Source organism: Haliotis rubra, unplaced genomic scaffold, assembly GCF_003918875.1.
Source record: "Haliotis rubra isolate DU_JTF1 unplaced genomic scaffold, ASM391887v1 Scf1005, whole genome shotgun sequence".
NCBI classification, from domain to species: Eukaryota; Metazoa; Mollusca; class Gastropoda; order Lepetellida; family Haliotidae; genus Haliotis; species Haliotis rubra.
Window position 1 is genome coordinate 56,687 of NW_025764899.1, and position 24,130 is coordinate 80,816.

At 42.9% G+C, this 24,130-nt stretch overlaps 2 protein-coding genes across 2 annotated transcripts; both read right to left on the reverse strand.

Moving 5' to 3' along the window:
• Positions 1-296: 296 nt before the first annotated feature.
• LOC124267727 (pancreatic lipase-related protein 2-like) lies at positions 297-15,821 on the reverse strand. Its single transcript, XM_046702720.1, has 8 exons — positions 15,776-15,821; positions 8,194-8,519; positions 6,467-6,698; positions 5,448-5,564; positions 4,098-4,220; positions 3,454-3,681; positions 2,267-2,427; positions 297-341 (listed from the first exon to the last, which is right to left on the reverse strand). The coding sequence occupies exons 1-8, from the start codon at positions 15,819-15,821 to the stop codon at positions 297-299; spliced, it is 1,278 nt and encodes a 425-aa protein (XP_046558676.1).
• Positions 15,822-17,936: 2,115 nt separating this feature from the next.
• Positions 17,937-23,421, reverse strand: LOC124267543. Its single transcript, XM_046702473.1, has 2 exons — positions 23,318-23,421; positions 17,937-19,889 (listed from the first exon to the last, which is right to left on the reverse strand). The coding sequence occupies exons 1-2, from the start codon at positions 23,334-23,336 to the stop codon at positions 18,067-18,069; spliced, it is 1,842 nt and encodes a 613-aa protein (XP_046558429.1). The 5' UTR covers positions 23,337-23,421; the 3' UTR covers positions 17,937-18,066.
• Positions 23,422-24,130: the final 709 nt, after the last annotated feature.

Here is a 24,130-nt window from a genome sequence, read left to right on the forward strand (position 1 = left end):
AGAAAATTATCAGGTGAGTTAAGTCATCTTGAGGCTCTTAGCTGAAGGAAAACTCTTATTTTGAATGGATATTGCATAAGAATATTCTTTGATGTAAACGTAGCTTTTGTTTTTTCTTAAGACTCCATTCAAGAAATTTTAGGACTATGGGTCCTGGTATCTACTGAAACAATCTTTGGAAACGCATATTAAATGTTTTTGATATCTGGGAATTTAGCTTGTCAAAAACGACATTGTCACTGTACACATTGTATTAAATCTCCTTCGATGTGTCTGTTTCACTAGCATGGTGTCCCCTATCCCCCTGGTTCTCTGGCCGCCTTGTCAGGTTGGCAGAATGCCTGCCCACAGAACAGAAGGTTGGTGATTTGGGTTGTTTGGGGGATTTTTTTGTTTGTTTAACACCAAACTCTGGAATATTCCAGCTATATGACGTCGGCAAATAATCGAGTCCAGATCAGACAATCCAGTGATCAACACCATCAGCATCGATCTACACCATTGGGATATGACGTGTCAACCAAAACCCTAAACTTCACGGGTGTTGGTCATTTGAACTCCAGACAAATGAGGGGCGGTGGGGTAGCCTGATGGTTAAAGCATTCGCTCGTCACGCCGAAGACCCGGGTTCGATTCCCTACATGGGTACAATGTGTGAAGCCCATTTCTGGTGACTCCCATCGTGATATTGCTGGAATATTGCTAAAAGCGGCGTAAAACTAAACTCACTCACTCACTCCAGACAAATTCAACCCAGGAGTTGTTCAAAGATGTTAAGTACTCGTCAGCTGCCCTGTGCTCGGCATTAGACGATGTGGGTAGGAATGGTGGTGATGGAGTCAGTTTAATACGTCAGAGTGTGATATCCATGTTGAGCTTCAGCATGGTATTTCAGTAGGCTTGCTATTAAATACCGCACTAGTCGGGAATTGTAGAAGCATCTGGAAACACGTAGGTGCGCTCTGATGGATACCATTGTACATGTGCAGTAAATCAGAATGCGACATTGAATCCAATTTCACTTTGCCCCGAACACCTTTCCCTACCCAAAAATTACACAGGCCGAATTTCTGTTGAATGAAAATTCCCCACCTACAGACTGACAGGACGCGATTGAAAGACCTGTTGACAACCGTGTTCAGCTCGATGACCGTCACTCATCTTGAACGAAAACAAACTAAACATGGCTTTTTGAGACCTTGCTTTAGTATCAGAAAAACATCTACGTGTAACAGCAATAAAGAACAGAGAGAAATGTACAGGTGAATGTCCAGTGAAGGGGACATGCAGGCCACAGTATAATTACTTCACAACTATGAGTAGATGCAGCAACACAGTCTGAAGTCACAGCCTCGGTAGACGACAGTGGAAGCGGTTCTGAAACGCCATTAACAGATTCGTCAGATATACATTACGGAACTGTCTCTGATTTGACGACCCTATCCATTCTGTCATTTAGGTCGTCTTCTGTTGATGGGAAATACAAATAAGAAAAAGTGTATGAAAACGTACATCACAACGTCCCTCCATGGCCTGTAAATACGGCTAACATAAACAGGGTCGTAGGTAGCCGTGGGAGGGGGGAATTTTTTACAGACTATTTTTTGTACATCAAAGTATGGATCTAACACTCTCTCAACGTGGATATTGCCCCCTATTAAGAAAAGTTAACAACGTCCCTGATACAGTGTTGTTGTTGATCGTAAGCAACAAATCCAGACACAGCGTGCTTCCAGCTACATGAACTCCATCAGGTTCTCTGGCTATTGAGCGCCCTGATTACATCTCAAAACTGCAATTATGTATCGTTCAGCATTGGTTAAGATCTTGTGGGTGTCTACTCAGTGTCCGGTACAAGCGACTTTCCTAAAATATATTTTCCTAATGCAGCTGTCATATTGCAGGTTTGGGTTTCCCCAGCTCCCTCTCGGCTGCATACAGACACATTCAGATCACATGCTTACTGGTAGTGATAAGGTAGAGTCCCACTTGTTTACTGACCTCAATTAGGTGGAGTCCCACTTGTTTACTGACCTCAATATGGTGGAGTCCCACTTGTTTACTGGCAGTGATAAGGTGGAGTCCCACTTGTTTACTGACCTCGAAAAGGTTGAGTCTTACTTGTTTACTGACCTCAATAAGATGGAGTCCCACTTGTTTACTGACCTCAAAAAGGATGGAGTCCCACATGCTTACTGACCTCAATAAGGTGGAGTCCCACTTGTTTACTGGCAGTGATAAGGTGGAGTCCAACTTGTTTACTTACCTGAATAAGGTGGAGTCCCACTTGTTTACTGACCTCGAAAAGGTTGAGTCTTACTTGTTTACTGACCTCAATAAGGTGGAGTCCCACTTGTTTACTGACCTCAAAAAGGATGGAGTCCCACTTGCTTACTGACCTCAATAAGGTGGAGCCCCACTTGTTTACTGGCAGTGATAAGGTGGAGTCCAACTTGTTTACTGACCTCGAAAAGGTTGAGTCTTACTTGTTTACTGACCTCAATACGGTGGAGTCATACTTGTTTACTGACCTCAGTAAGGTGGAGTCCCACTTGTTTACTGACCTCAGTTTACTTACAGTAGTAAGGTGCCGCCCCCTAGTTTACTTACAGCACTAAGGTACCGCTCCCTAGTTTACTTACAGCACTAAGGCGCCGCCCCCTAGTTTACTTACAGCACTAAGGTGCCACCCAGCTAGTTTACTAAAGCACTAAGGTGCCGCCCCCTAGTTTACTCACAGCACTTTGGTGCCGCCTCGCTAGTTTACTTACAGCAATATGGTGCCGCCCCGCTAGTTTACTTACAGCACTAAGGTGCCGTGCCGCTAGTTTACTTACAGCACTAAAGTGCCGCCCCCTGGTTAACTTACAGCAGTAAGGGGCCGCCCCCTAGTTTACTTACAGCTCTAAGGTGCCGCCCCGCTAGTTTACATACAGCACTAAGGTGCCGCCCCCTAGTTAACTTACAGCAGTAAGGTGCCGCCCCGCTAGTTTACTTACAGCACTAAGGTGCCGCCTCGCTAGTTTACTTACAGTAGTAAGGTGCCGCCCCCTAGTTTACTTACAGCACTAAGGTGCCGCCTCGCTAGTTTACTTACAGCAATATGGTGCCGCCCCCTAGTTTACTTACAGCACTAAGGTGCCGCCTCGCTAGTTTACTTACAGCAATATGGTGCCGCCTCCTAGTTTACTTACAGCACTAAGGTGCCGCCTCGCTAGTTTACTTACAGCAATATGGTGCCGCCCCCTAGTTTACTTACAGCACTAAGGTGCCGCCCCGCTAGTTTACTTACAGTAGTAAGGTGCCGCCTCCTAGTTTACTTACAGCACTAAGGTGCCGCCCCCTAGTTTACTTACAGCACTAAGGTGCCGCCCCGCTAGTTTACTTACAGTAGTAAGGTGCCGCCCTCTAGTTTACTTACAGCTCTGAGGTGCCGCCCCATAGTTTACTTACAGCAATAAGGTGGAGTCCCAGTGGTTCTGAGGAAGAAAGTGCCGTGGAGGTTGGGGTCGGCGAAGTAGCCCATGCGTGAGCAGGGCGTGGCGTCGCTGCAGCTGCACTTCCCTGCCTTAAAGTCGTCCCAGTTGGCGCAGGGTACGGCCGTGTAATGGCACAGGGTGAGGGAGGACCAGAACATGTCGTATGCGCGGCTGTGGCTGCACGCGGCGCCGTTGATGAACCCTTGGGGAAAACAGGACAGTTTCAGAAGGAAGGTCGTAAACAGTTTACAGTATGTCAGTAATAATGCAGGCCATAGACGCTTAACTCCTCGATAAAACCGTGCTAACACGAATAGAGAGTGGGTGAGTTTAGTTTTATGCCGCCCTCGTCAATAATCCAGCAGTATGGCGATGGTCTGTAAATAATCGAGTCCAGATAATCCAGTGATCAACAGCATGAGCATCTATCAACGCAATTGGGATACCATGACATGTGTCGACCAAGTCAGCGAGCCTGACCAGCCGATCTCGTTAATCGCCCCTTAGGACACGCATAGGTTACTGAAGATCACTTCTAACCCAGATCTTCACGGGTCCACAAATAAAGAAATGATCAAAGCGACCCGGGATTCGAACCCATGGTTGGAGGTTACATACCTTTAATACCGCCTGTCACCAACGAAAACAGGTGATCGCCGAAGTTCTTGGGGCATCCCTCCTGGTCGGACCCACCGGCAGGGTAGAAGTCGGCGTGGCCCATCCGTCGCATCATACCAAAGCCTTGAACACAATCCACCCAGTCAGTTCAATAGTTGAAGCTAGACCCCTACAAAATGCCGGGTGATAAACGATGGTGATGGAGATGAATGAGGGATGGTGTAGTATCACCACTTTCTATTCCAGCAATGTTATCGTAGAGGTCGGAAAAAATGGACATCACACATATGGGGAATCGAGTCGTGCCGAACACCCCGGTGATCCTTATGATTATTAAAGTGAGTGAGTGCGTTTAGGTTTACGCCGCTTTTAGCAATATTCCAGCAATATTCGGCGGGGGACACCAGATGTCGGACGCCATCTGTGTTTGAAATCAAGGACAGAGTGAATCTCAAATATTAAGTAGCATATATAGATGTTTTGTTTTATTGTTTTAACACCACAGACAGTAATATTCCAGCTAAATGTGAATAATAACAGTCTGTGAATAATCGGGTTGGGATACGATGACATGCATCAACGAAGTCTGCGACGCTCATCATCAGATCCCTTTACTCAATTTTTCCGACAAACATGGGTTGCTGAAGATCAGATCTAACCCGGATCTTCACGTACCGACTCCCGGTTATTGACTGCCATGTTATACGTGTTGTGTGTCATCACACTATCATCTACTGATTTGCCTGCCATTATCCCTCATGACACTGTCATAGTGCACTATGTTCAAGGATTCGGCAGGTCGTTATTCTCAATGGCCATGCAAGCGAAACGATCGAACACGACGTGAACGAGCATCTGTTCAAGGTTCTGTATCGTCGTGCAAAACGCTTCCTGTTTGTGAGGTGAGGTCAAATTGGGTTTAACGTCGTGCTTGAGAATATTTCGCTCATATGACGACGTGCATGCGTGTGTATGTGTATGTACGGCTGCTTGTACTAGCCCAGACTAAAGCTGGTTTTATAGTGCTAGCCCACTGAGATACCATGTCGCAGTGAAGCATGAATACCCCACTCAGACACATTATACTGACTCCGAGCCAACCAGTCCTTGTTGTACCTATTAATGCCGAGCGCCAGGCAGGGACCAACAAGTACCATATTTTAACGTCTTTTGGTATGACGCGGTCAGGGATCGAACCCGCGACCTTCCGCTCTCCGGGCGGACGCTCTAACCACTACACCTGGGAGACGGTCTCGTGTTTGTGGTCCACGTGGCGTGAACCGTTAGGGAGCGATATGAGGCTCTAGCGAACTGCCTTAATCTATACATGCCGCTTGTACAGATACCCACCCAACTTTGACAGATGTTCTGCATCCGTGTGCATGATGTCCACGAACTGGGCGTCCGTCTTGTCCAGTCTAATGTCGCAGTTATCCTTGTCAAACGAGGGGCCTGCCGGATCCATGCCTGGGAACATAGACTCTTTCTGTGACCAATCTCGCACGCTAAACTTATACTTTCTGGAATCAAGGATACCAATAGTGCGCAGTCAAACAAACTAACAGGGAACGCTGCCGTTGAGTGTAGTCCAGAACCTATGGTACCTTCGTATGCGTTTCCAGGTCAGTGGGCAAGAATTTAGCCTAAGCTTTTGGAACCCCCCCTTGTTCAGCCTTGATTTGGAACTAGCTGAGGGTGTTGTCGGTGTGACCTTTCCGTACTTACATTCAGTGTTAAATTGGCCCCTTCCACAAATAAGTTCAGTCTGCAAGAACAGTTCTTGCGTTTCCAAATTAAATGATGCCCCGAAAGTATATTAACAATTCATTTGGCTGTCATTATATCAAAGGCAATTGGTTTCGCACGAATGAAATGTCGGCACTATGAAGCGATGCTACTTCCTGTACACATTGAATCACGGTCACGTTTGAGGTGTACCTGTGATTCACACTTGAGGTGTACCTGTAATTCACATTTGAGGAGTACCTGTAATTCACATTTGAGGTGTAACTGTAATTCACACTTGAGGTGTACCTGTAATTCAAATTTGAGGAGTACCTGTAATTCACATTTGAGGTTCACCTGTAATTCACATTTGAGGTGTACCTTTAATTCACATTTGAGGTGTACCTGTAACTCACGTTTGAGGTGTACCTGTAATTCACATTTGAGGTGTACCTGTAATTCACATTTGAGGTGTACCTGTAATTCACATTTGAGGTGTACCTGTTATTCACATTTGAGGTGTACCTGTAATTCACGCCTGAGGAGTACCTGTAATTCACATTTGAGGTGTACCTGTAATCTACATTTGAGGTGTACCTGTAATTCACATTGAGGAGTACCTGTAATTCACATTTGACGTGTACCTGTAATTCGCCCAAGCTGTCCACCCAGCAGCTGACCCACTTGTCCGCTGATGTGAGCGCCGAGGCTGTGGCCGATGATGTGGATGTCACCGTATGATGTGCCGATTTCGTTCAACGCCTTTATGAACAGTGACAGCATGGATGCCACGAGTCTTGTGTTGGAGGCAGCTTGGTCGTATATCTTGGGGGATGCGCCTTCTTGCCAGTTTACACGGAACACATTGAAATCACCCTGTACAGATAAAAACATTAATAGCTAAGATAATTATGTTGAAGCCGACGACATACATACATATTGTAATGTTCAAGCTCGTCATGTGTTTATCTTGTGCCAATGTATAAATTGACGACGTGGGTCAATATTTTAATGGTCAAGATGTTGACATTCAGCACTATACCACAGAATGCCCGAACTGATGAGCCGAATGTGATTACAAGTAAATAGTGCAAGAATATCATTCAGGTGACAAAGCAATAAAGCAATAATATACTTTAGGTGACAAGGAGAGAAATGCAAGAATATTATTTAGGTGACAAGGAGAGAAATGCAAGAATATTATTTAGGTGACAAGGAGAGAAATGCAAGAATATTACTTAGGTGATAAGGAGAGAAATGCAAGAATATTATTTAGGTGACAAGGAGAGAAATGCAAGAATATAATTTAGGTGACAAGGAGAGAAATGCAAGAATATTATTTAGGTGACAAGGAGAGAAATGCAAGAATATTATTTAGGTGACAAGGAGAGAAATGCAAGAATATTACGTAGGTGATAAGGAGAGAAATGCAAGAATATTATTTAGGTGACAAGGAGAGAAATGCAAGAATATTATTTAGGTGACAAGGAGAGAAATGCAAGAATATTATTTAGGTGACAAGGAGAGAAATGCAAGAATATTATTTAGATGACAATGAAATAGTGCAAGAATATCACATACGTGACATGGCCATAATGCAAGAAACTCATTTAGATGATAAGGAGATAATGGAAGAGTATCACTTCGTTAACAAAACAGTATGTAATAATATCAGGTAAATGACAAAGAGATAACACATGAATACCATTTTGGTGACAAGGGGATAATGCAAGAATATTATTTTCGTGACAAGGGGATAATGCAAGAATACCATTTAGATAACAAGGAAATAAAGCAAGAATATTATGCTGGTGACAAGGGGAAAATGCAAGAATATTATGTTGGTGACGAGGAGATAATGCAAGAATACCATTTTGGTGACAAGGAGATAATGCAAGAATATTATGCTGGTGACGAGGGGAAAATGCAAGAATACCATTTTGGTGACAAGGAGATAATACAAGAATACCATTTAGGTGACAGGGAAAAAATGCAAGAATATTACGCTGGTGACGAGGAGATAATGCAAGAATACCACTTAGGTGACAAGAAGATAACGGGAAAATGCCATGTATGTACAAGGAGATAATGCGAAAACAACATTTAGGTGACAAGAAGATAAGGGTAGAATACCAGTCAGGTAAGGAGATAATCAGATTATGATGAAGGAGCAACCATACACTCCGAAACGTCGTGTTATTCACAATACAGAAGTTGACGTCCATAATCTTGCTTTTCTTATGCATTCCACTTCTAAATGGCCTTCAAGGATTTGAAGGGATGTTACATTCAGTACAGGAACATAATGGAAGAATGCCATCTACGTGATATGGAAACAATGCTATAATATTAAGGACAGGTGGACTCTCACTATTTCAAGCAATGTGCGCTCTATGTTAGCCACCCATTCCGAGAGACAGTCGTCAGTGTAGCCGTGAATGATGAAGTAGGTGCGTTTCCCGGCGGTGTAGTGACTGTTGGAGATGCTGAATATGTTGCCTGCGTTGTCGGTGTTGGTGTCGATGTTGATCCACTGAGGGTAGTACCTGTTGTTCCGGGTGTAGAGGGCAAGCTGTAGTCCCTGCTCATCGGGTGACTGGGGAATACAACCCTTCGTGTTGTCATACGGATATTCGTTGCCGAAACAGCCGAACTCCCCGAAACATTCCCACTTCTTCTTCGACCCGAAAAACCAACCTGAAACATCGCGTTCATTTATTGTATGAATGCTGTTTAATGCCTCAATATTCCAGTAGCCTAGTGGTTAAAGTTCGCTCGTCAAGCCGAAGAGAGGGGTTCTATTCCCCACAATGTGTGAAGCCCATTTCTGGTGTACCCCGCCATGATATTGCTGGAATATTGCTAAAAGCGGCGTAAAAACTAAACTTACTCACTCACACAGTCCAACTATAGGGCGGTTGTCATCAAATTACTCAACTGGGCAAACCAATGACTGAACAGTAAGCAAAGATGCATATTACCTGGGCACAATGACGTGCATTCAACAATGCAGACTAACGCTTAGTCTCTGATTATATATGACTATCTGCTAAAAACGGATGGGGTCCCCATATGTCTCTCCTGCGATGAGGCTTTCACCGTCAAACATATTCTGCTTTAAAGTGTGTGTGTGGACTTTACATCTGCAAGGGACTCGCATTATCACGCAACCAATCTGAAAGATCTGTTCTCCAGCGTGAACGCTCATCTGATACTGAACTGACTGACTGACTGAGTTTGGTTTTACGCCGCTTTTAGCAATATTCCAGCAACATCACGGCGGGGGACACCAGAAATGGGCTTCACACATTGTACCCAGATACTGAACTACCTGAGGAAAGTTGATCTATATCATAAATTGTAACTGTGTAATGTCACGAACGAATTTACCTGCTTTTCAATTTAGTGCTATGACATTCTGTTCCAAAATGACAATGTAATGAATGTGTGTCTTTGAAACGAAACCACTTTGTACTGACAATGTATATTAATGCAGACTTGTTCTCGTCACTATATGGCTGGAATAATGCCGATGTGACGTAAAGCCCAACTCAACTCAACTCAACTCAACTCAACTCTGATTATATATCATATTATAATAAACCCATTTATATTGAAAAGGAGCCCTAGGCAGACCAGATATTCATGAACCTCGAGAAATCTAGATTTGCTTCATTTAGGGCTTTGGCACTGCAGGGAGGGCTTGGCTGCAGGGAAAATATAATGTGGTTCAGGGACTGTGAGACAGACAATTAATCACACCACAGAACCTGAACCTTATCTTAATCGTCTCCTACAGGCAAGAACCGGGATTCTAGTCTGACCCAAAATACTCAGAGGGACATTTCATAGTACCAATGATTTATGAGTGAGTGAGTGAGTTTAGTTTTACGCCGCACTCAGCAATATTCCAGCTACATGGCGGCGGTCTGTAAATAATCGAGTCTGAACCAGACAATCCAGTGATCAACAGCATGAGCATCGATCTGCGCAATTGGGAACCGATGACATGTGTCAACCAAGTCAGCGAGCCTGACCACCCGATCCCGTTAGTCGCCTCTTACGACAAGCATAGTCGCCTTTTATGGCAAGCACATGGGTTGCTGAAGATCTATTCTACCCCGGCATCTTCACGGGTCAATGATTTATGAAAACTAAAACTCTGCTATCGATCAAAGAAGACACTGAACTCGTTAATTGATCTTCGTTTCCCTTATATCGTTTTGCATTTAACGTCGGCCTGGGTTTAACACATCCTCGATAATCTCCAGGGTATACGTTACGATCACTCTGCACTATACCCTGGAGATTATCGAGGATGGGTTTAACACCGTTATGTATTTCTGAAAAATAGGCAACTTTCACAATGCAATATTTCAAAGACACAGTGTTTCCCATAAGTGAAATACAATCATGTTAAGTTCAACTGTTTAGCTTGGTTAATAATGATTGTTCCGATAAAGCGGTATTATTGCGGTATTGTTCCGATAAAGCGGTATTATTGCGGGCTAGCCGTAAAACAACACCCTCCCATTGATTTCGTGAAGTAGCTCTAATAAGAACCCATCTACTTTATTCATACAGAGACGCGCAAGCGCACGCACACACACTCTCTCCATTTCTGGTGTGATGTAATTCAAAACTTACGTCACAATAAGATTTGATTGACGTTAACAATGACGCCTACGTCCTGATGACGTACACAATATATACTGGTGTGTGTAAAAGTGATATCTGTTGCACATACGATGTTATGACGTCGGATATTAAATTACTAGCCCTAACGGTAAACAACAAGTTTCCCTTGTGGTCGACATAGAATTCACTGTCGAAGTGCAAACAGGGTCAACAAGCAAGTGACGTAATATCAATCTATATACTGAGTCAAAAAAACTTCACATTCTTTCTTCGGGGCACTATAAAAGAACAAGAGATGGTAAGATGGTTAAATTGTTATTATTTCATTGCTGAGATCTGTGTGATGTACTCGATACACTGACAGTGCCATAATCAGTTTCATTAGGCTACACCGCCGTTCCAAAACATGGGTATACGACATGGGTATACAACATGGGGAATGTCAAGTCACAAGAATAAAAATGCGAAAGTTCTCAGTTCAATATCGTGTATGGCCGCCCCGCGCATCGACCACTGCCAAACACCGTCTCCTCCTCGACTGCCTGATGCTTGTGAACACGTGGTTGGGGATTCTGCGTCAGTGCTCTTGCAAGGCAGCGCCAAGTTCCTGCAAATTCTGAGGCTGGTTCCTAAGACCGCAGCCTTCTCCCAAGTGCATCCCAAACGTGCTCTATTGGATTAAGGTCAGGGGACCTCGAAGGCCAGTCCATGACGTTGATTCCAGCGTTTTGAAGGAAATTTCGTGTCAACATCGCGGTATGCTGGAACTGTAGACCTGGGCCATGAGCCGTCATGAAAGATACGAGTTCAGGGGTGAGCACCTGGTCGCGGTAAGCAGCAGCTGTGGGGTTTCCACGGATGACCAGAAGTCGGGAACGGTTGTTCCCACAGAAAGCCCCCCCACACCATGCAACTTCCGCCCCCGAATCTGTCGACTTCCTGTACACTACATTGGGCATACCGTTCACGACGTCGTCTCCAGACTCTATGCCTGCCGTCAGCGAATCTGAGGGTAAACCTGGATTCATCGCTAAAGACGACTCGATTCCAGTCTCTCGGGGTCCATCGGAGGTGACGTTGGACCCACAGCAGACGTTGACGTTGATGAAACGGCGTCAATATTGGCCCACGATATGGACGTCGATAATGGAGATTGGCAGCCCGCAACCGATTTTGAATGGTCTGTGAGGACAGTCGACCTCTAAACATCTCAGCCCTACGTAGGTGACGTAGGACGATTTGACGGTCTTCTGCTCGTGACGTCACACGTGGACGACCGGACCTTGGGAGATCAGAAGTGGTGCCAGTTTGTTGTAGACGACCTCGCAAGTCATACACAGTACGACGGCTACACCCCATTGCTCTTGCGACGTCAATAACTGATCTTCCCGCTTGCAACATGCCAACGGCACGTTCACGTTGCAAATTTGATAATCGTGGAATTTCAAGTACCGTTAGAACTGTGGTTTAAAAGTGTTTTTTTTCAATTCTTGAGGCCAATGCAAACACGTGCATATGAAGAAAACTTCGATGCGAAGATCACGTGATCGACTGCACGTGCAAAACCTGATTTGGCACTAACATCATTTGCACGACGAATGGATGGGTTTGAGTGGGTTTTGCTAACGTTTTTCTAGAGTCGAAAGATAGGGATCCCATTTCGGATACATAGATGTATTATCAGAGAAAGATTATTCATTATTTTTCAAATTACATTTTGTGAAGTTTCTTTTTTGACTCAGTATATATTGTGTATTCAAAACAGATCAGGGAGATCTTCAATCAAAGAAGAGCTACGGGCTTTCGGTTCTTTTATAATATCATGTTGCCTTTAATTTCGGGTCTGCTTAACCGGTATGCATGTATGAAATACAGTTTAAGTCACGATGTAATATTTCAAGAGTATCGCAACAATGTCTCTTAAAATTGAAGGACTTTTTAGGGTTACTGTTGTAATAGTGGAAGCTGGAATAAAGCTGCCATATTGATGACCTTTCCTATCCACCGCGGTGACAATTAAGAACTATGATGGCTAATGACTATAGTAATGTAGCTGCACAATGATGATGTAGTTTATACAGGGATCACCAAGCTTTGATAGTCTAATAAAAACGAGACATGCGATTGACATGTAGGCCGCCATTAGTGTGTGTTGAGATACTGTTTTCCGACAAATAAGTACATTGGGTCTCGGATACAACCAGACTTATCATCACTAAAACGACCGTTTAAATTACAAATGAATATGCGCCGACTCACTCGAGTCGTCAAAATAACTAAGAGTAACCAACTCACGGCATTCTACTGTTGTACGATCCGTCGTTCGACAAGTCTGTCAAATCAACATTGACACAAGTACCTGAACTTCTAATATAATTTCGAATGGATCTCAAAAGAATATATTGACCATATTAATATTGCAACTGTCATTTCAAAATGTATTCCTGGAAACTAATCAATCATCTTTGTTGTTGACAAAACGACGATACACATTCTCCTCCCAGTGACACAATACGAGGCGGGACGGTACCGAGCACTGTTGGTGTAATTACAGTATGATAGGGACGACCTTGTGGAACTTTCAGGAATACAATTGTGAAAGTGCTTTCGAAACATTTATTAATATCATAACTGGGGCACTACAGACATATTGCAAAGAACGATGTAAATGTGATTCGCACGGCACATTTACCTAATATGTATTACCGTTTAGGTGATTGACACCTCAAAGAGGCGCTAAGCAAATGTCAGAGGTGCAAAGTGGGGCATCTCACACGACTCGATGAATTTCCATAAACCGTATAACCAATATGTATAGGGTTAACACTGTGCCCTACTGTATGAAACTGACATGAACGCATTACGCTCAGTTCACTGGCACCTACTTCAGACGCGCAATTGTCAAGAACTGTATTATACAATACAATGTGACACATAAACCTGTCTCCTCGGCAGTCTGATCAAGTTTACACACATTTTCCGGTATGAACTTTATGACGATTATTTCACACAACCTTTCCAGTACTAACTTTCCTAATATTTGGTTAATAATTGCAGATTAATTTCAAAATGTGAGGTTAAATTGCCAATCTTTTATAATTTGCGGACAAAGAAACAAATAGAGAACTTCAACTACTGTGTCTTAACATTGACTGAATCAGCAATTTCGTTCAACCAATGGTGCGGTATCTCAGTGTATAGTACTTTCTTAAGCTGAATATGAAACATCCAGTTCCGTACAGATCTCTCTGACACATTCTGACGTGTTAGTAGTATACCTTCTAACGTATAGTCTGTGCAGAACGTTTTAACATATTGTGGCATGTTAGTTGTAAATTCTCTAACAAACACTACACGCCAAAAGAAACGTTACCCTCCTACCTTTATGAAATACTTATCATCATATCAGAGATATGTTAGTCGGTATTAGTTTACAAGAAAGCTTAACAACACAGCTTTATGCAAATCACGAACACAAATTCTCAAATGCGTTCATATTTAGATGAAATGCATCGTTTTCAGAAGAGTTAAATTGTCCTATTTCCGACCATGCCAAAATAAACCAATAACAATGATTTAGATGTCCAAAAGAAAAGTTGAAATACAATTCTGCTTTGAGACAAAGAGTCGCCACCCCTTTTCAACCTCTAAAACAAGAAACAACTGTTGTAAAGAGTATAAAATTGTAAAAGAATCATTCCTATGATTTCAGTGTTTTAAAACATTTCCTGCTGATTTGCACTAGTGAAAACAAGTAAAACGTGTCTTTGATACTGTGAAAAAGTGTTTAGGAACCTATAAAATTATCCATACCGAAATAAACCAATAAGTTGCAATAACTGTGATTTAGATGTCCAAAAGAAAGGTTAAAATAAAATTCTGCTTTAAGACAAAGTTAAAACATTACAGTCACCATTTTCAACTATTAAAACAAGAAATAACTGTTGTAGAGTGTGTAAAATTGTAAAAGAATCATTCCTATGATTTCAGTCTTTTAAAACATTTTCTGCTGATTTGCATTAGTGATAGAATATTGTGAAAAAAGTGTTTAGGAACACCTAAAATTATTTTTGCTTGTAAAGTAATATTTTTTCCATTTTCTGTTTACACATAGTAATATCAATCGCCAAAACGGAGCAATATGCATGCAGTATTTGCATCAATTTCACGTGTAGAATTTTTCTATAGGGTATAGAGAGAGCCAATAATGCATGATATGATACACAAGTACGACACATATGCCACACTTAACAGCTGAAGAGAGAGAAAGAGCCATTGGGATGTTGCAGATGGGGTCGACTTACAATGCTGTTGGCAACGCCCTCGGATGCAACTATATCACGGTTATAGGACTTATTGAGCGCTAAAGACAGACTGGGGTCAGTGTAGACAGAACAAGAAGTGGATGTCCACGCATCACAACGCCATCTGAAGCTATGTTCCTCCGTCATTAGGAAGGAGGGTAACGTTTCTTTTGGCGTTTATAGTGTATATGCCTTCTACACAATGTGTAACGCTTTAGTTGAGTATTTTCACTACTCTCTTACTAGCTAGAAATAGAGACATGTGTTTAAAAAAACGTTCGTCCCTTCATGCACCTACCCTCTAAGCCTACTCTCACCGATGACCCAAGAGCCCAATCTCTGCACTTCCCTAGAGCCCAATATCTGTACTCTCACCGATGACCCAAGAGCCCGATCTCTGCACTGCCCTAAAGCTAAAACTCATCAGTACCCAAGAGCCCGATCTCTGCACGACCCCTAAGCTCGATCCGTGCACTACTCTGGAGTCCGATCTTCACACTATCCTCGAGTCCGATCACTGCACTACCTTCAAATCCGATCTGTTGACTACCGATCTATGGTGTATCCTCAAGCCCGATCTCTGCACTGCCCTCAAGCCCGATCTCTGCCACTAACCTAGAGCCCGATCTCTTGCTTATCCCAGTGCCCGATCTGCCGAATACCCTTTCGCCAAAACTGTCCACGACCCTATTTCCCGACCTTCTCACAACCCTAGTGCTCACTACCTTATCTGTCAAAGATTCTCATGCGTTGTGCGCCCGTAAGCCTAATTCCCAATCCATGGACCTATATCTTAAATCTCAATAAAACAATTAAAGCGTCACGGATAGCACCTACACACATATCGCGCTGATACGAAACTCATCTTTGCGTATGGAAGCCAGATTCTCAATATTGTTTCTCGGTTTGTTTACCCATGTTCTGGGGTCTTTACCAATGTTCGTCCTTCCCACATCATGATGGCATGCTGTGATTTAATCTGAGCAAATGCAGCAAGGGTGTAGGTCTTACCGTCAGTCACGGCGCAGAGAACACACAGCAGGAGTACGACTCTCATCGTGAAAACCAGCTCTTGGTGGCAAAAGGGACGTCTTCGTCAGCGATCTCTCCACCAGTAGGTGGTACGACTTGATCGACTTGCATTTTAAACCCTTTTGCATGGCCAGATCCACCAATCAGAAGTAGTCTTGCCCAGGTAACTACCCACCAATAGGCAACCAGGGAACGGGTATGATCGCTAAAAGTCACTGATTGTTTGGTGCTGAATAAACTTAGACTGGTGCTGTAGTAACAGATACGATCTCGAACAGGCACATGAGTGCGTGTAGAGAACTAGTGGAAGAGTTCACACATATTCCGTTGTAAATTATTTGCACAATACATTTATTTCAATGCTAATCGCATTAATTATATGCTAGCATGAAAACAGCCGCTCAACCACAACGTGAAGGTTTACACCGCCCATAACCTGCCTACATTCCACATAACGTTCCTACACCATCCACAAAACTGTGCAGCACACCACTCATAACACAATCTTCTGTCTATCAGCACACCACTCATAACACAATCTTCTGTCTGTCAGCACATCACTCATAACACAATCTTCTGTCTATCAGCATACCACTCATAACACAATCTTCTGTCTGTCAGCACACACACTCATAACACAATCGTCTGTCTGTCAGCACACCACTCATAACACAATCTTCTATCAGTACACCACTCATAACACAATCTTCTGTCTGTCAGCACACCACTCATAACACAATCTTCTATCAGCACATCACTCATAACACAATCTTCTGTCTATCAGAACATCACTCATAACACAATCGTCTGTCTGTCAGCACACCACTCATAACACAATCGTCTGTCTGTCAGCACACCACTCATAACACAACCTTCTGTCTATCAGCACACCACTCATAACACCATCTTCTGTCTGTCAGTATACCAGTCATAACACAATCTTCTGTCTGTCAGCACACCACTCATAACACAATCTTCTGTCTATCAGCATACCACTCATAACACAATCGTCTGTCTATCAGCACATCACTCATAACACAATCTTCTATCAGCACACCACTCATAACACAATCTTCTGTCAGCACACCACTCATATCACAATCTTCTATCAGCACACCACTCATAACACAATCTTCTATCTATCAGCATACCACTCATAACACAATCGTCTGTCAGCAGCACACCACTCATAACACAATCTTCTGTCTGTCAGCACACCACTCATAACACAATCTTCTGTCTATCAGCACACCACTCATAACACAATCTTCTGTCTGTCAGCACACCACTCATAACACAATCTTCTGTCTGTCTATCAGCATAACACAATCTTCTGTAACACATAACACAATCTTCTGTCTATCAGCACACCACTCATAACACAATCTTCTGTCTGTCAGCACACCACTCATAACACAATCTTCTGTCTATCAGCACACCACTCATAACACAATCGTCTGTCTATCAGCACACCACTCATAACACAATCGTCTGTCTATCAGCACACCACTCATAACACAATCTTCTGTCTGTCAGCACACCACTCATAACACAATCGTCTGTCTATCAGCACACCACTCATAACACAATCTTCTGTCTATCAGCACACCACTCATAACACAATCTTCTGTCTATCAGCACACCACTCATAACACAATCTTCTGTCTATCAGCACACCACTCATAACACAATCTTCTGTTTGTCAGTACACCACTCATAACACAATCTTCTGTTTGTCAGCACATGACAACGTGGCTACATATGACACATTGCCTAGGGATCACCAAAAACGTCTACATACACAACATTCGACAGCATGGATACACTATCCATAACTTGTGTTCACATCATGTGCTAATATACACCTTCCATAATTTACCTCAGCGGGGATCAGAACCGTAGCGTTCTGTGAGTGAGTGTGATATTTTAGCAATATTCCACAATATCACGGCTGGGGACACCAGAAATGCGCTTCACACAATCGAACCCGTGTCTTCGGCGTGACGTGCGTAGCGTTCTGTGAACCACTCTGAAGCACATGCTTGCAATAGCTATCACTGACATTTATGCAGGTATCCACGAAAACCGTTATGAAAGCAGATATACATAAAATAATACACCTGTTTGAAACGACCTTTATTGAGAGTTGTTATTTGGAAGGTGTTCATTACACACGCAAGTAGTTGCATCATAGGAAATGGTAAACCAAGAATAATGGACGACTCATTCCGTCATTCATTCTTGTAGGGTCAAGCAGTACTGTCGTGAAGTCATGTTTCCACGAACTGCGGCAGTGGGCAGTCGAGTCCGAGTATGTAATCCACGGTGTGGTCCACACTAGTGAGGGGAACATTCAAGTCCCCACGGGTACCCATGTAACATTTCCTTCCAAAAGCAACCGGGTCATGCTGTTGCCCCTTTACCCACCTCAGTGATCCAGCTACGTTACGAGGCCATGGCCTGCTTGTGGAACATGTATCAGAGCGATTATCTGAATCCACATCCACATCACTGTCGATGCTCGATTCAGATGGCGACTCAGTATCGTCATGGACCACCACAACGTCATTCTCATTAACGTCGTGTTCATCTACAGAGAATGCTTCCATTAGTCGAGACTCTTCCACAATTGAATCCAGTTCACATATCACTGATCTGTACTCATCCGGGAACATGTCGTCTGCAATGAAGGATCCGTTACCCATGGTAACTACAATTAGAGCCATTGATGTGGCCTCGGCGAGGTCAAGGTCACGCGACAACTGCTCAATAGGACAAGGGACGGGTCGAGAGCAATCAGAAGAGCTTGCCAAAGTGTCCTTTCTCACCTCGGTAATTACATCGATAAGTTGATCCTGAACGCACATGTGCTCAGTTGTTGTCCGGTGAGTTGCATCTGACACAGAAAAACCTCCCCACTCAGCAGATGAACAGGTCAGAGCCACAGGCTTGTATTCATCAGGAAGGTAGACAGATGGAACTAGTTGCTTCCAATCATTAGCAGAGCAGCCTGGTGGAGCCGCACATTCCCACTTTGTAAAAGGGTAGATGCATGGAGCCACACTCTCCCCCTCGGTGGGTGGGCAGGCGGGAGTAGGGTATATGGGTGGAGCCATACGCTCCCGTTCAGAAGGGTAAATGGATGGAGCCATGCGCTCCCACCCAGAAGACGGGTAAACGGGTGGAGCCTTCCATTGCTGACTAATAGTGGTGCCTTCAGTAGGCTGTTGGGGTGTCAGGGGAAGAACAAGAGCATCTTCTCCAGGAGAAATTCCATGATAGTATGGCTGTACTTTGACAGGGAGAAAATTCCTCTCAAAACCACATGTGTCGGAGCCGTAGCCTGACTTTACTGAAAACACGTTTCTATTTTCGAACTCAACTGCCTTTTCCTGGTGTGTTTGAATAGGGTGATATGTTGAGGCCTTGTTTCGTCCCTCGAAAAACTGAATGGCTGCCCCTTGCTGGTTTACTGGTACAAAGGTCGGCACGGTGGGTCTGGTATGTGGAATCTGGTTAAAGATCCGATTTGGACTAACCACCAGCTGTCCCTGGTGAGAGATTATTTGTTGATTCGATGAAAGTTTGTGAATGGTGAAGGGATCTGACTTCTGGTAGGGTTTTAGCCTCCGGAAACCCCTCCTAGGTGGCAATGCAGTCTGTACCGGATTATTGATGCTTGTGGCTACGGTTGGTGGAACGGAAGCTGGGGGATCAGCTAAATGCAGATGTTTCAGCATACCCATCGGTGATGCGACATGTATCCCTGGACTGATCGTCTGGCTGATCCTCGTAGATTTTCGGCTGATTCGAGTGTTCCTGGGCCTCGTGGGCTGAGAGGGTTCAAACAACCGGAAAGGATTCACTTCATTCTTCTTCTTTCTGTCCTTGCACGCCTGCTGGGGCTTCTTCGACCAAGGAAGCTGGTAGACGGGATTGTCAGATACATAGCGAGGACTGACTGTTGGCTGCTGTCGGCTTGGCAGGGAGATAGATTCTAGAGGTATTCTCATGGGAACAATAACAGAGTTTGTTCTGACGTCAACAGGACACAGCTGGTCGTTGAACATAACTTGTGGCAAAGGGTTCATGTCTGCAACATAACAAAAATATTATACATGTACGTCAATTCTTACAGACAGCAACTTGACACATAAACATACAAATGACACGGTGTGTTAGATTACTTTATTTGGTTTTCCTTGGGAATGGGAACAAAGTAATCACGGACTGCTTGTTTGTCTGTTTGCCCTCTGTGTAATAGAAACTACTATGTACTACTACTTGTCATGTCTGTGTTATATGTCTTATATTCAGTCTACCGGCCCCGTCACCAAAATGTATAAAATCATTGTGATCTTCATATGCCTTTGTCTTACGGCTTGAAAAGCCATAAAGTTTGTTCTGCCCATGCCTGTACGCGCTTAATCATACTTGACTGAGTTGGTTCGATGACGCTTTGAGTCGTCCGGTTGTACACGAGCGATGTAAGGAAATACACTAAACGCCAAAAGATAAGTTACCCTCCTAAATTTATGAATTTCTTAAAAGGTTTACGAGAAAGCGTAACAACATAGCTTAATGCAAATCACGAAAAAGAATTCTCAAATGCATTCATATTTAGGTGAAAAGCATCTTTTTCAGAAGAGTGAAAATGTCCTATTTTCGACCATGCTGAAATAAACCAATAAGTTGCAACAACTGTGATTTAGATGTCCAAAAGAAAGGTTGAAATAAAATTCTGCTTTAAGACAAAGATAAACCATTTAAAGTCACCATTTTTCAACTATTAAAACAAGAAACAACTGTTGTAGAGTGTGTAAAATTGTAAAAGAATCATTCCTATGACTTCAGTCTGTTAAAACATTTTCTGCTGATTTGCATTGGTGAAAGCATGTTGTGAAAAAGTGTTTAGGAACACCTTAACTTAACTTTGTTAACATTTTTACTTGCAAAGTAACATTTTTTTCCAGTTTCTGTTTACACATGGCAATATCAATCGTAGCAATATTCCTGCAGTATTTGCATCAATTTCACGTGTAGAATTATTCTATCGGGAATGAAGATAGCCTGGAATGCATGATAAGTACATGAAATATACCACGATTAACAGCTGAAGAGAGAGAAAGAGAAGGGATGGCGCAGATGGGGTCGACTACAATACTGTTGCCAACGTCACCGGGTGCCACCGTATCACGGTTATAGGACTTGTTCAGAGCTACAGACAGACGGGACTCACCGTAGACAGACCAAGTAGTGGACGTCCACGCATCACAATGCAGCAGAAAGTTTCACCATCACTTAAGTAGATTTTAAGAAATTCATTAAGAAAGGAGGGTAGCGTTTCTTTTGGCCTTTAGCGTAGTTGACAGCAGGGACACTGACTACGATAACCTACTACAAGTCATGTCAGAGTTCGATCCGCTCGAGTCGACTCCTGCGACAAGCATGAATAACTAATGACCCAAGAATCCCGTCTGAGTTCGAACCCTCAGACCCTAGTAATGTACCATTGCGTACGTATGGACGCAAAATGGGGTGGCCAGATAGCAAAGTATACCCAAACATAGCTTGTCCTTACATAGATTCGCGAACACTTTATCTTTACACTTGAATGAACGTCTCTGCGAACAACACAATGTAGCTGATATGTCATGGATATGCACCCTATCATACCACACTGACAACCTAAACTGACTGAGTTTAGTTTTACGCCGCTTTTAGCAATATTCCAGCAATATCACGGCGGGGGACACCAGAAATGGGCTTAACACATTGTGCCCATGTGGGGAATCGAACCCGGGCCTTTGGCATGACGAGCCAACGCTTTAACCACTAGGCTACCCCACCACACTGACAAGCTAAAACAGGAACATTTCTTTATGGATTGACAACTTTTTCATTGCAATGGATGCGACGTGTTTGTGTTGACCCTAACACAGTAAGTGCTTGATAAGGGTGTAAGCATTTACAGGGTTGAAACATACCACTGCAGGACGCCGGGTGGGTACAATAGTGCCAAACTACTGAAATGTGTTGATATATGTATTTTGATGGTGAAATAATAATGCAATATTGCCACAATTGATAAAGATTATTTGCAAAAGAAACCAAATTGTTAATTGTGGTCAAGTGAAATTAATATTTGGTCAAGTGGATTTGAAAGTTTACAGGACCTGTGTCCAGTGGAGTTTGGACAAAAACATCAACCCCTGATCTAAACTGACGATCAAAAGAAACTATACCGATGATTTTTGCGAAAATAGTCATCTTAATTGCCTTGCTATAATGCAAGATACATATACAACTGTTAAACTAAACAAAATGTTTGACAAAAATAGCATAAAATGCAAATCTTAGCTTAATGGCGACGTGAAAATGACTTAAATGGAAAAACACTAATTTGTTTGAGAAAATTGTGATGCACGTGCAATTCATGGTATAAGCATAGCACATGCGAAGTTCAGCATGCAGTCAACAGGAAAACACTAGTACAGGCATTGAGAGAGGAATGGAGAGCAATTCCCAATAGTGTCATCAGACGTCTGACGTCAGTACGTCGTCGAGTGCATGCCTGCATAAACGCACATGGTGGACATACTCGATATTGAATTTGCTTACCCAGTGTATGACATTTACCACAGTTATTGTGTGTTGATTGATGTGAACTGTTACTTGACTTGTGATGAGCGTAGTGGCCAAATCTTACCAGTAAGCTTATTTTTCGTAACTGATAATATTGACTAAATGTTTGCGCTCCAAGAATAAACTGATTCTATTAAGCTCGTGTTTGTACTTTTTCGAAAATTTGAAAATAATTATGGGTATAGTTTCTTTTGATCGCCAGTTTATATACATGTTTTTGTTAAATAGGAATCTACCGGAAATTACGTATTTGTATTGGGAAATGACACAATTGCGGATAAATGACGTGTTTGTTGTATCGATAATTCATAGAGGCTACGGTATACCATAGGCGAATCCAGAAATTCAAAGGGGGGCGGGGGTGGGGTTCTCACTCTCTCTCTCTCTCTCTCTCTCTCTCTCTCTCTCTCTCTCTCTCTCTCTCTCTCACACACACACACACACACACACACACACACACACACACAAAATCTGGATCCGCCACTCTATTCAGTTGTGAAATAAATCAAAGTTGCATTCGTGTTGGTTTGGTAACATGAGAGTTTGGGTTGCGTGATACAGACCTTGAACGTAAAGGGAGGTCACTCTAAACGGCCATCAACCCAAATATGGGCACATGCTAGAGATGACGTCATTTTATTCTACCTTGATGCATTTCATTATGAATTCAGTAATCATCATATCTTTTAAGCCTTCAGTCTCAATTTACATGTTGTTAAAGGATGATAAAAACTATAAGGGATAGCTAGATATAAACTTGGTCAGTCTGCTGGCAACAGACGTTAAGACTGAAACTTCAAGCTTGACAGATCCAAGATTAAGCCAAATCATTTCGTAAATTTGGAATCGATTATGTTGTTAGGAAAATAGTTCTACCTGTGTGTGTTCTGTCCATCAATACTCCTATACTGGCCGTGGGAGGGGTACGTTCTGCACAGTTGATTGTAGACACTATTGGCGCGAAGACTGCACAGTCCCGTGAACGTAAGTAATGGCGGGTCGAAGTACCCGGATTATAATTTTTGAGGGTGATGACTTTCAAAACATTCCGGTACTTTGGTCCAAGTTCGATTCCCAGTTCACTGACATTATTTTCACCGAGTAAACATCTCCAACACATTCCTTTTCCTTGTCCTATTATTCAATACACATCTGTTCACTGATATAATCAAAACAGTTGAAGAAAAATCTTTTTAATAGATGGCGGTGAGTCCCACTTGGTCGTCAACAAAAGGAGTCGTGGTCGTGGTCGATGTTGTGGTGTGATGCATGTGTGTAGAGTGTACGGTAAGTGATATGAAAACAAAAGTGCATGTAATGTGTGTCATGTGGTCATCAGCATACAGAGCTACAGAAGGAACGTTTGTCTATTTTTCTGCCTTATTCATTTTATTTTATTGCATAAAAAAAATATTTTAAATAATTATTTTATTTTATTTCTCGGACATACTTTCTATAAAGTTGCAAATGTACATGAAAAATACACCAATTATATGAGTGACCTCACATTGGTGACGTTCGTGTGTACTCGAGTGACACGAGGCTGCTATCTGAACATATGTGCGTATTGTCCTCATACGGGCATGTAAACGTTATCATCGTGTTATCTCAAGCCACACTTCGCTGTCTCATCTTCTAAATAAGGACGAACGTCGGCAAAGTTTCATCAGTTGATGAGAGCTCCTGTGG

What these genes read in the sequence shown, in the direction of transcription:
- LOC124267727 (XM_046702720.1), bottom strand. Translation starts at nt 15,821, where the DNA reads ATGAGAGTCGTACTCCTGCTGTGTGTTCTCTGCGCCGTGACTGACG. An exon ending in TCTCTGCGCCGTGACTGACG is followed by an intron (nt 8,520 to 15,775) that starts GTAAGACCTACA and finishes GCGATGTTTCAG; the next exon opens with GTTGGTTTTTCGGGTCGAAG. An exon ending in GGTGACAGGCGGTATTAAAG is followed by an intron (nt 3,682 to 4,097) that starts GTATGTAACCTC and finishes GTTTTCCCCAAG; the next exon opens with GGTTCATCAACGGCGCCGCG.